General features: G+C 32.9%; 1 protein-coding gene across 1 annotated transcript in view; it reads right to left on the bottom strand.

The window, feature by feature from the left end:
- The window catches only part of EFCAB13 (EF-hand calcium binding domain 13), a 50,048-nt gene extending 36,682 nt beyond the window's left edge, over positions 1 to 13,366 (bottom strand). The window contains 6 exon segments of the mRNA XM_039846847.1: positions 817 to 960; positions 3,217 to 3,299; positions 3,977 to 4,104; positions 6,231 to 6,345; positions 10,196 to 10,353; positions 13,285 to 13,366. Of these exon segments, the coding sequence (XP_039702781.1) occupies positions 817 to 960; positions 3,217 to 3,299; positions 3,977 to 4,104; positions 6,231 to 6,345; positions 10,196 to 10,353; positions 13,285 to 13,314 (658 nt within the window). The 5' untranslated portion in view covers positions 13,315 to 13,366.
- Between the last annotated feature and the right edge of the window lie 220 nt (positions 13,367 to 13,586).

Genomic DNA, 13,586 nt, shown 5'->3' with positions numbered 1-13,586 from the left:
TTTTATTTATATCATTTTTATTCTAAACTTGTCTCTCCTCCTCATCAAGCTTGGAATGGTCTGTAGATGTAATGAGTTCTCTATTATCTACTTCTTTGATTAAAGTATCGAACACTGACTGCAAAAGAGTAATTATTTTTATATGTGCTTAAAAATGTAATTATACTTGGAACTAATTAATATAAACTTTTAAAAATGTAATTAATAGGATTTTGATTTGCATTTCCTTGAACATTGGTGATACTGAAGATATTTTCATATGATTATTGGCTATATGTTATCTTTCATAGGAAATACTTGTCCATGTATCTTGCTCATTTTCCAATGCCATTGTTTGTTACTGATTCGTATGAGTTCTTTATACATTCTGAAAACTAATCCTTTGTAGTTGTGTGAACTGCAAATATCTCCAAGTTTGTAACTTGTTTTTTTACTTTAAGGTGTTTTTTAAAAAATAAAAGTTTTTGATTTTAATATAGTTAAATATATCAAATATAGTAATCTCTTCTTTTCTACTCAGAAATCTTTGCCTTAAGAAATTTTCCCTAATCCAAACCATTTCATACTCATGCAATTATCAAAAATGAGAAGTCTAAAAATAGCAAATGTTGGTGAGAATCCAATCTAGTAATCAATCCAATTATGTGTACTTAAGGCCCAATTTTAATATCATTATTGTAAATGCACAAAAAAAGAGATTTTTTTAAAACATATTTTAAAGCTTAGCTTTTTCTATAATTTGTAATTAATCTGACCAACATATTACATATCCATGTTTGTAGACCATTAAACTAATAATGAAAACATAAAACTTACCATCAATATCAATAGTCTTTAGTGCCTTTCTCATTTCTGAATCATTTATGGAAATCTTCAATATACGATGGATCATTGGAAGATCATTCGGGTAAATCTTACCACTTCGAATTTTACTAAAAATTGTACAGGCTTTTTGAAGTGCTGAACACACACACACACAAAAAAAAAGTTAATTCGAAGGAATAACTATCCGTATTCCTCCCACCTCCTCTCAATGGAAAAAAAACCACAATAATCATTAAGAGAAGAGGCACAAATCTTTGTGTTCCAATTCTCTGCTTTAAAATCAATCTTGCGACTTATTTAGGTATGCCTGGAGTCAGTGACCTCTAAATCTATGAGTTTCTTAAAGAACTCTCAGAGACCATCAGGAAAGCAATCCTGAGGGAAAAGAAAAAAAACAACAAAGTGGCAAGCACCACATTTCCTGACTTCAAGCTATATTATAAAACTACAGTAATCAAGATGGTATGGTACTTGCATTAAAACAGACACATAGACCAATGGAACAGAATAGGGAGCCCAGAAATAAACTCATGGTATATACAGTCAACTAATATTTGTCAAAGGAACCAAGCATACTTATGGAAAAAAAACCAGTCTCTTCAATAAATGGTACTGGGAAAATTGAATATTCACATGTAAAAGAAACTAAACCCTTATCTTAGTACCCTTCACTTCTTGACACTGAGCTCTCCATATCTTGGGTCTCTCCTTTATATTTATGAAATAATTTGGCATAATCACAAAAATTAACTCAAAATGGATTAAAGACTTAAATGTATGACTATAAGTCATAAAACTTCTAGAAGAAAACACAAGAATAAAGCTCCTTGACTTGGGTCTTGGCAATGATTTTTTGGATATGACACCTAAAGCACAAGCAACAAAATTAAAAATAAACAAGTAGGATTACATCAAACTGAAAAGCTTCTGCACAGCAAAAGAAATGATCAAAATGAGAAGACACTGTATAGAATGGGAAAACATATTTGCAAATCATCCAAAATATATAAAGAACTCATACAACTCAATAGCAATAATAATCATCATCATTATTATTATATTGTTATGTTATTATTAATTATTATTTTTTATTATTATTATTCAGTTAAAAAATAGGCAGAGGACTTGATTAGACATTCTTCCAAAGAAGATACATGAATAGTCAATAGGTACATGAAAAGGGGCTCAACATCACTCATCATCACAGAAATGCAAGTCAAAACCACAATGAGATATCACCTCATACCTATTAGAATGGCTATTATCAAAAAGACAAGAAATAACAAGTGTTGGCAAGAATGTAGAGAAAAGGGAACCTGCGCACTATTGTGAAAATGCAAACTGATGTAGCCACAACCTAAGTGTCCATCTACAGATGAATAAAATGTTTATATACATATATATCAACATATATATATGTATAACCAAACATTATTCAGCCATAAAAACAAAGGAAATCTTGCCATTTGTGACAACATTGACAGAACTTGAGGGCATTACAATAAGCGAAATAAGTCAGACAAAGACAAATACTGTATGATCTCATTTATGTGTGGAATCTAAAAAAATTAGAAAATGAGATCAGATTTGTGGCTACCAGAGGTGGAGAGTGGGTGAATTGGATAAATTGGATAAAGGTGGTCCAAAGGTGCAAACTTCCACTTATAAAATAAATAAGTACTGAGGATATAATGTACAACATGACTATAGTAAACATGGCTGTATGGTATATCTTAAAGTTATTAAGAGGGTAGACTCTAAGAGTTCTCATCACATGGAAAATTTTTTTTTTCTTTTTTTGTACCTATATGAGATGATGGACGTTAACTAAACTTATCGTGGTCATCATTTGACAATATATGAAAGTCAAATCATTATGTCATACATGTTAAACTTATACAGTGCTACATGACAAATATACCTCAATAAAACTACCTAATATGATGATCAGAGTTAAGGCAGAGAGAAAAAATATGCCGAATTATTTCATAAATATAAAGGAGAGACCCAAGATATGGAGAGCTCAGTGTCAAGAAGTGAAGGGTACTAAGAATTTTAATATTAAGGTACCAAGAACTAAATTCCAGTAGAATCAGTGACTTTGGTGCTTACTAATTTATTCATCATATATAATATCCAGACTTTATCCAAAAAATTTTGAACTAGAATAAGCATATAGATTTTACTTATCTCACCAATCAACAAAAGATATTTATAAATTAAGCTATCTATTTATGCTTGTTCACAAAATGCAGCATGTGCCACATCATGTAATATTAGCTGATATCATAAGCCATGAGAAGTAAAGAAAAAGATACTAGGTAATGAAACAATTTCTAAACAGCACACAATCAGGAAATTTATACAAGAAATTCTAGAACCAATAATTACCACTTAATTCTTCTGAGTACACATATCCTTGTGGTACCTCATCATATAGCGTCTGGTTGAAGTTAGGAAGCATTTCTTTTTTCCTGTCAAAGAAAAAGTCACATTAGAAAGTAGCAAAAATACACAAAATAGTTATGTCATTTTCCTATTAAAATATTAGAAAACCTATCAATAGCCCAAGAACTATCCAAATGATAGTGAATTCCACATTCTTCACCCCAGAACTCTTTGTTTCTTTTAGATATTTCTCTTTGGAGTGCAATTTACCTTAGTCAGTAAGTAGTGCTCATAATCCACTATCCTTTGGCTGTGGCCTAATTCTTTCCACTCTTAACTCAAGTCACAGCAAATTTTACAGAAAGTAAATAAGAATATCTTTTAACAGCCAAAGAATCCCAGATCCCATAAACCTGTCAGTAAAAATATCTTGAAAAAATGATTCATCTAATCCCATAACATATAAATAACTGAAATCATAGAATGTTACTGTTGTACGATTCTTAACACGAGTGGAGTCTGAGGCCCAAAAATATAAAGTGAATTGTGCAAGAGCCTAAGCTAGCATGTGAGTTCAATTAGGACTCAACATCAAGAATTTAAATTCCACACACAGTGCTCTTAGGGCCACATGTCCTTCCTAGTCTCTTTGTTTGCACAAACTATTTAGCATAATTTATATGGAAGGAATAGATGACTCCATAGAGAAAAACCTCAAATATGAACCCAACATTTAAGGAATATAATATAATGATTTAAATACCTAACAATTGAAGAAGATGTACAAAGGGGTGATAAAGTCTTGTGAATGTTGTATTGATTCGGCAACTTGTATAAAGACTTTTCTTTCCTAATCATCTTCTTTGACGGCATCACAGAGGAACAGGCAATCTAGACCCAAATGCAAGAATGTTGGTGCCAGAGATCACATTGGTAAACCAGAGTCTTGGACAATAAACCTCTTAAAAGATAATTAATCATACTTAGGCTCCTTGCTTAGCTATGCTTTTGATGTAAAATTGCTTCTTGTAATAAATTAGAGTTTATATATACTAAAATTTTAAATCAACTGTGCAATATTCTTTTGCAAAGCCATATCTTTCTTAAGTATGCAACTAATAATCTCCTAATTAATATTGTATTTAATAATCAATTTACAGAAATGGATTTTACAAAGCAGGGCAAATCTATAGTATAGAGAAGATAAGACCACCAAACTGTAGGCTACATATACAGGCTCAGCCTAATGAGCAAAATAATGTGGAGAACCAACAGCTATTCAAATAACACAGGTAATTTTGCTTTAAATTACCCTTATGATTGAGAAAATTACCACAGATATTAATAAAAATTAACATTGCATGTGTAACATGATTCAAAAGCGGCAACCAGCAAGAGAGAAAAGTATTGCTTTAGAAAATGAGGCCTGTAATTATAGATGTCTTCAATTTTACACAGAGCCTAGAGCCTTGACTTTTAAAGACCACGCAGGATATAGAGAGATGACTCCCAAGCCATACAAAATTGATAGGAATTGGTACCGAGATCCCAGATACAGCTCAAATCTTCAAAGAGCAATGTTTTCAGCAAGAGTAGGCTATAAAAAAAAATTTTATCCCCCAATAGGAGTATGCAGAGTACAATCTGTATTTGTCTCAGCTCCAGGTTGGGGGGAGAAAGAAAAGAGAGAGAAAAAAAAGTATGCCTCTGGATTAGTTATAGCCATACCTCTATCCACGCATAAATTTAGAATTCAAATCTATACCGAGTATATGAGCCAGGGAAAGAGAAACCAAGAAATTCATTTAAAGTGGTTTCATTATTTGTAAGACCTCTGAAGTGCATGGTAGAAGCAAATTCAAATTCTCCTGGAGGAGGCCACTCTAAATCTAGATTCTCACAAATTTAAATTAATTATATACAAAAGAATGAAGAAAAAATATAAAGCACCCAAGGATATAAGTTAATATGAGTGAGATTCAAACAAAACAACAAATAGGAGATTTTGGACTTCATTTATTAATTTATGAGATATCAACTTTGAAGTAACTATAGAACATAAGCAATGAACATGACATTAGGCAGATTTTAAGAAGAACCAAATAAAACTTCTGTAAGAAAAAAATATAAGCACTGAAATTAAATTCTCAATGGACAGATTAAGCTGCAGATTAGATTTAGCTGGAGAAAGAAAAACTATAAAGTAGATGGGAGAAATTACCCAGAACAAAATAGAGAGAAATGATGAAAAATATGAAGCAATGTTAAAGAACATAGAGGACAGAATGATAAGGTCTAATATACATCTAAAAGAAGATCCGGAAGGACAGAATAAAGAGATTGAGAGGAAATATTCTAAAAGATAATGAATTAATATTTTCCAGAACTGAAGAAAGGCACATGTAGTCTCAGATTCAGGAGGTACAACAAATAATCAAGACAGAGAAATAAAAAATATATATATAGCTAAGTAAACATATAGTGAATGTAGTAGGTTAATGGTGGCTCCGCAAAAAGATATCCTGATCTTGGAACATGTGAATGTGACTTTACTGGGAGAAAAAGCCTTTGCAGATGTAATCCAGTGAAGGATCTCAAGATGAGATACATAATGATATGCTTATGAGAAAAGTACAGGGATATTTGAGATATAGACACAGAGAGAAAGCTATATGAAGAGCAAGACTGAAGTTATGCTGCCACAAGCCAAGGAATGCCTAGAGACATTGCTATAACAGCAAATATTTAACAGGGAGAATAGTAATAAAAATACTGGTCTAATGAAGAAAAAAAAGGGAAAAAATTTCATATTATTCTGAAAGGGTACCTTGTTCTATTTTTTTTTTTTTTAAGGAGGAGGAAGAGAAAGGGGAGGAGACACAAGAACAGGGGAAAGAGGAGGAAGAAAAAATAATATTTAAGATTGTGACATTTCAATCATTGGACTAATTTGTAATGAAATGTCCGAAGGCTAAGGATAACATTCAAAAGTAAATTATTTCCAGATATTTATTTACCTCAGTTCTTTCAGTATGCAATTGTACTTGTAAAGTTTTCTTTCTCCTGACTTTTTTTCCTCCTGAGAAATCAGAGGATTTCTCTTTCCCAAATAGAAATATCGACGTTTCACACCTAGTTGCACAGAAAATTGGAATAATTCATGAATTACTTTTTTTCTTGGTTTTTCTTCTTTTATATTTTACTTATGGAAATTTTCAAACATATATAAAAGTAGATAGAATAATGTGATGATCTCCCCATGTGCCCATCACCCACGCAGCTTCAATAATGGACAATCCTATTTCATCTATATCCCTATACCTGCTCCCATACTTTATTATTTCAAGACAAATTCCAGGACATTTCACGTGTAAAGATTTTAATAAGTATTTCTACAAGGTGTTTTTACTCTTAAAAAAATTTAAACTCCAAGCTCATCTGTACACTTCCTTTCCCAGACCTACAACTAGCCATTTCTCCAAAGAAATGATTGCTTTTAACAAGAGATGGTACTTCAAGACTAAAGTCTGGGTACTAGACGTTGAACTGCTTTTTAATAATTATCCTGCTTTCTTATGACTTAGTTCACTCTTCTTTCTGCTTCTTTCCCTCCTCTTATTAGACTGTCAAAAGCTTTAAAAAACAAACATTCCATAAACTAAACAATGAGATGAATACAATAAGCCTGAATTAAATTCGAAAGAGAAGATCTCTCAGAATTTGCATGCTTTGCTTCAAGTAATCCAGGGTATACCTAAATTTCAAAAACAACCCTAAAATTTTTTTGTTCTCCTGGGAGAGAGATTAGATTCTTAACTTGTATGCATATTGGAATCACCAGAAATTTTTGAAAAATACTGATACCTGTGTCCCATCCTCCCAAATTGTGATTTAATTATTTTGGAGAGTGGGCTGACACCTGGAATTTTTAAAATACGCCCAGGTTATTCTAACACAGAGACAACTTTGAGAATCACTATGGCAAATCCCCATAGGATTTCCATACTTATTCTTCCTTGTATGGAAAACTTTAAGTTCTTTAGCAGAAAGGGTTCTTTTATTTTAGAGTAACCAGCTCTTCAAGGGCTTAGGCGATACACAGGACAATGACTATATTGAATTCTGAACCCCATGATATTTGGATTTTTATGGAGGCTTTCTCATGTAGGCATGACTAGTTATTAACTTTATTCCAGACCTTCTTTCCTCTCTGAAGTGCTTCTAGGTTGGTGAACACATTTACATTTTGGGAGAGTGATGCACTCCAACTCCACAGGGACAAAAAAAGCTCCTGAGTTCAGTACTCTCCCAGATCTCTCCCTATGTATCTCTTCTGGCTGTTCATCTGTATCCTTTATCATATCCTTTACTAAACTGGTAAACATAAATATCTGTTTTTCTGAGTTTTGTAAGCTGCTCTATCAAATTAATTGAGCCTGAAGAGGGACTTATAGGAACCTCTGATTTATAGCCCACCAGTCTGAAGCACAGGTAACAACCTGGACTTGTGACTGACATCTGCAGTGGGGTAAGGGCAGTCTTGTGTGGGACTGAGCTTTTAATCTGTGGGATCTGATGGTATTTCCAGGTAGACAGTGTCAGAATTGAGTTAAATTGTAGGACACCTGCCAGTGACAAAGAATTGCTTGGTGTGGGGAAACCCACACATCTGGTGTCAGAAGTATTGTAAATGTGGTAGTATTATGAGAGTAAAGAAGAAGCATAGGAGAACTGAGGTTTTTCCTAACATAATCACATTAATAAAATTAAGGACAAAAATCATATGATCATCTCAATAGAAAAAGCATTTTACAAAATTCAACATCCTTTCATGATGAAAACTCTCAACAAAGTAGGTATAGAAGAAACATACCTTAACATAACAAAAGCCATACATAACAAGACCGAAGCTAACATTATTCCAAATGATGAAAAGCTGAAAAGTTTTTTTCTTTAAGATCAGTAACAAGACAAGGGTGCCCACTCTTGCAAGAAAAATAAATAAAAAGCATCCAAATCAGAAAGGAAGAAATTAAATCATGTTTTCAGATGGCATGATCTTACATATAGAAAACCCTAAAGACTCCACCAAAAAACTATTAGAACTAATAAATTCAGTAAAGTTGCAGGACACAAGATCAGTATATACAAAAATCAGCTGCATTTCTATACATTAACAATGAACTGACAGAGAAATTGAGAAAATAATCCCATTTACGATAGCATCAAAAGGAATAAATTACTGAGGAATAAATTTAACCAAGAAAGTGAAAGATCTGTACACCGCAAACTATAAAATATTGATGAAAAAAACTGCAGAAGACACAAATATATGACAAGACATTCTGTGTTCCTGGATTAGAAGAATATTGCTAAAATGTCCTTACTACCCAAAGTGACCTATAGATTTTAATGCAATCCCTATCCAAATTCCAATGGCATTTTTCATAGAAATCGAACAAATAATCCTAAAATTTGTATGTAACCACAGAATTCTAAGAGCCAAAGCAATATTGAGAAAGAAAACATAAAATTTCTAGAAGAAAACATAGGTGGTAAGCTCTTTGACATTGATCTTGGTAATAACTTTTTGGATTTGACATCAAAAGCAAAAATAAACAAGTGGGACTACATCAAATTAAAAAGCTTCTGCATGGCAAAGGAAGCCATCAGCAAAATGAAAAGGCAACCTATGGAATGAAAGAAAATGTTTACAAACCATATTTCTAATGAGTTAATATTTAAAATATACAAGAAACTCATATAACTCAATAAACAAATAACTCAATTTAAAAATGAGAAGGAACTGAATAGACATTTTTTTCAAAGAAGACATACAAATGGCCAACAGGTACATGAAAAGGTGTTTGACATCACTCACCATCAGGGAAATGAGAATCAAAACTACAATGAGGTGTCACCTCACACCTGTTAGAATGAGTATAATCAAGACAAGAGATAACAAGTATTGGAAAGAATATGGAGAAAAGGGAGCCCTCGTGCACTGTTGGTGAGAATGTAAATTGGTGCATGGAAAATCATATAAAGGTTCCTCAAAAACTTAAAAATAGAACTACCATATAATTCACTTCTGGGTATATATCCAATGGACATGAAAACAAGTATCTCTAAGAGATATCTGCACTCCCATATTCATTCTATTATTCACAATAGCCAAGATATGGAAAAAATCTAAATATCTGTAAAAAGATGAATGGTTAAAGAAAATGTAGTATATATACACAAGAGAATACTATCCAGCCATGAAAAAGAAGGAAATCCTACCATTTGCACAACATGAATGGCCCTTGAGGACATTATGCTAAGTGAAAGAAAGTCAGTCGGAGAATGACAAATAATGTAGGATATCACTAATATGGGGAATCTTAAAAAAACAAACTCATAGAATGATGGCTGCCAGGGGTTGAGGGCGGGGGAAAGGATTATAGGGAAAAGATGGTAAAAGGGTACCATCTTTTGAATAAGATCTAAAGATCTAATGTTTAACAAAGTGGCTACAGTTGATAATGCTGTATTGTATAATTGAAATTTGCTAAGAGAGCAGAACTTAAGTATTCTCACCAAAAAAAAGTAAATACGTGAGGTGATGGATATGTTAATTAACTCAAAGGTGGTAATCATTTCACAATGAATCACTGTATTAAATATATTATAATATACACTTAAATATATTACAATTTTCTCCAAAAAAGGAGAGACAAATACAGACATACAGTTAATTGTTCTATTGTAATTGTAACTGGAAACTATCATAGCTTATAGACCTCCACATGGCTGTGAGAGAAGTGAGAAAAGTGTAAGGGCTTTTTTTAATCTAGAAATTAAAACAACACTTCCGAATGTCCACTAATATGCATGATCCTCTACACTTAGTACATTATGAGAACACATGAGCTATATTTTTAGTTCTCTCAAACTTGTAAAATTATAATTCAATTAAGTAATTCAGAGTTTAACTTACATTTTCTTGTGTTCTGGGCTTGAACCCCTAATTTTAGGTGAAATTCTCTTATCTGTCGTTTTAGAATGTTTGATGTATTTCTTGCTGTCAATAAGTCTTGATAGGTCAGTTGCAAAAGAATTACAGCCATCATCTGATAAAGTGATATTTTCTTCTGCCTGGGGAACAATCAAGAGCCACAGTCAGCCATGTTCTCTTTGGACATGTAAATTGTATGTGACATTCTAGGTCAAATCATTCATTACAGTTCAAAATTCTCTCTAAAATGGTGCCACCAAAGGGAATTTTGTTGAAAAGTGTTTATCCCTTAGTTCATTGGTCCAGATTAGGTACTTATTCTAATTGCCTCTAACTTCCCTCACTGCATTATGCAACTATAAAATGTACAGCATTTATAAATGTATCTAGTTATTAAAACTAGTTCTTAAAGCATCATTAAACTTAACTTCATTAAAAGCTTCTGTGCTGTGAAAGACACTGTCAATAGGATGAGAGGACAAGCCACAGACTAGGAGAAAATACTTGCAAAAGATATATCTGATAAATGATTGTATTCAAAGTATTTTTATTTTGTATATTCAAAAATTATACAAAGAACTCTCAAAACTCAACAAGAAAAAGAACAACTCAATTAAAAAATGCGCAATAGATCTTAACTGACACCACCAAAGAAGATGTGCAGATGGCAAACAAGCATGTGAAAAGTTGCTCAACATCATGTCATTGAGGAATTGCAAATTAAAACAACATCAAGATACCACTAAACATCTATTAGAATGGCCAAAATCCAAAACACTGACAACACCAAATGTTGGCAAGGATGTGAAGCTAGAGGCAGTCTCTTTCTTTGTTGTGGGAATGCAAATGGTACGGTCACTTTGGAACACAATATAGAAGTCTCTTACAGAACTAAACATACTCTTACCACACAATCCAGCAACTGTACTTCTTGATATTTACCCAAAGGAGTTGAAAACATGTCTACACAAAAACCCGCACACAGGTGTTTACAGAAACTTTATTCATAATTGCCAAAACTTGGGAGAAAAAAATGTAGGTTCTTCTATTCCAACGAATGTACCATGGTGGTGCAGGATATTAATAGTGGAGAGGCTGTGCATACATATATGGGTAGGGAGTATATGGGAACTCTCTGTACTTTCCACTCAATTTTGCTGTAAATCTAAAACTGCTCTAAAAATAAAGTCTACTAAGAAAAAAAGAAGATATAGTGCTTCTAAATAGACACCTCTCCCCCCCCAAAAAAAGGAACTAGAACTAGGAGCAATAAACATGTTTAGAAAAGAAGGAAATGAAGTTGGAAATATTCTCTCTTGAAATCTGTCTGCTTTAAACAACTGGACTGCAACTAGTTGATCAAAGGTACATTTGTTTTTAACCCCTGAACAGATTACACAGGCAATTTATAAAGCAGATTACCAACAAATTTAATTTCCACATGAAATAGTAATTAAGGGAACTATGTCAGTGACTTCTAGAATCTGCACACATCTCTCCTACAACAGAAGCACACCTTTAACAATTTGTTTCAAGAAGGCAATCTGATTTGTTGCCTTGATGAGATGTTTGTTACCAATGATGAAAGGATTCCTAGAGAAGTTGAGAAAAATGACCCAAAATAGAAAGCAGGAAAAAAAGATGATGGGGATTTAAAAATATGGGATGGGTGGTGAACAAAAACCTGTTATCGAAGGCCAGATGAATGGAAACAGTCAAATAGTGGGTAGAAACTGACGACATAGAAGAAAAAAGGAAGAAAACTATCTCTGAAACTCTGTGGTTAAAGGTGAATCATTTGTGAAGCATAAACCATAAAGCTTAAAGAAAATAAACTGGTATGATATTTTAATATTGTTAATTTTTAAGAATTCATCTTCAAAATCAGTTTATAAGGGTATAATCAACAATATACTAGGTATAAAAAGAAGGGACAGATTTATAAATGTAACATTAAATTATGTATCTCAATACTTAGCAGGAAACTCTGAAATTGTTTTGGAGATTATAGTATGGGTACGTGTCTTATATGGTGGCTCCAGATCCATTAAAAGAATAAATTTAAAAGATTAGGACTCTCAGTTGACAATGTTATATTATACCTGAGCCATGTACACCTGAAAAATAGTGAACATTAAAGGAATCGTCTTTTGTGTCCTAGAAAATGACTTACAGCAAAGAACCACTCAAGAATGCCTCTTTGCTTACTTATGACAAGGCCAAACACAGACCCTCAAAATTCCTTTTCTTTGCCTCATAAATGATTAGCTCAACTGTTGTGTTCCCCACTGATTAATTAGAATAAAGTGTTTAAAAACTGAATTTTGGTGAACCTACTCTCTCCTATAGGCCCCTGAACTTTGGCCCACCTCAGCCTAAACTGGCATACAACCCTTCAGAGAATAGGCTGGATTCATGGTAAAATATGCTCTGATCTATTTATCCAATCAAGGTACTCTTTCATCCCCCTTCCCCATATCCAGTTCTTCCTAGCCTTGCTTACTCCTCTCCATAAAAGATAACCCCTTTTCGCCTTTGAAGATCTTATGGTCACAGCATTCTCCCTATTGCAATAGTACCCCTCCTCCAATTTCAATAGTCCCTTTCCTTCCTTGCAATAATCCTTATGAATAAAGTTTCTCATTACTAAGTCCAGATATATTTATCTGACACAGTTAGCCAATGCATAAGAACATCCCCTGAATCACAGATAAGAAGACTAGAGAAACTTGGTATCTTTTATATTACCTTTTGGTTAGCCGCCAACATAATTAATTACATTATCTACAACCTCTCATGTAGTTTAAAATCATCTGGTCTCCTGAAAATTATCCCAATCCCTATTCCAGAAAATACTCTTATCATACACCACCGATATCTTGATACTTCAGGGGTTTTGGGATGAGAGTTCAATTTATGTTCACTAAAAAAGTTCAAAAGTCGTGTTAGTTAGTAAGCAAGATCCAATGACTATATTACCCTATGAATCTGTTTACTGATTACAGATGTGAGGCAATACAAGCTATTTTTTTAAAGAGAAGTCATCTTTAGAAACTATTTTGAAAAAATACCTGGCAGAATAAATGTACTTTAGTGTCCATCTTTTTGTTTAGAGGTAAATTCTTCCCTTGAGGACTCGAAGATCTCGATGAATAAGTGTAAATGAGCAATAGCACAAAAGGATTTTCTGCCAAAAAGAAAAAGAAAGAAAGAAAAGAAAAAGAAGAAATCATATGCCCGTTTAGGAAACTTATTATACTTATCTACCTGAAGTTATCCCTTCAATGTAATACTTATGGCATAATGTCTAATAGATATTCTCCAACCCAGATATGTGTACAGAAGCTAGAAAAAGCAGTTAACAGATCATATC

The sequence above is a fragment of the Pteropus medius genome, unplaced genomic scaffold (assembly GCF_902729225.1).
Source record: "Pteropus medius unplaced genomic scaffold, Ma_sr-lr_union100, whole genome shotgun sequence".
Taxonomy (NCBI): Eukaryota; Metazoa; Chordata; class Mammalia; order Chiroptera; family Pteropodidae; genus Pteropus; species Pteropus medius.
This window is presented reverse-complemented; position numbering and strand designations above follow the sequence as displayed.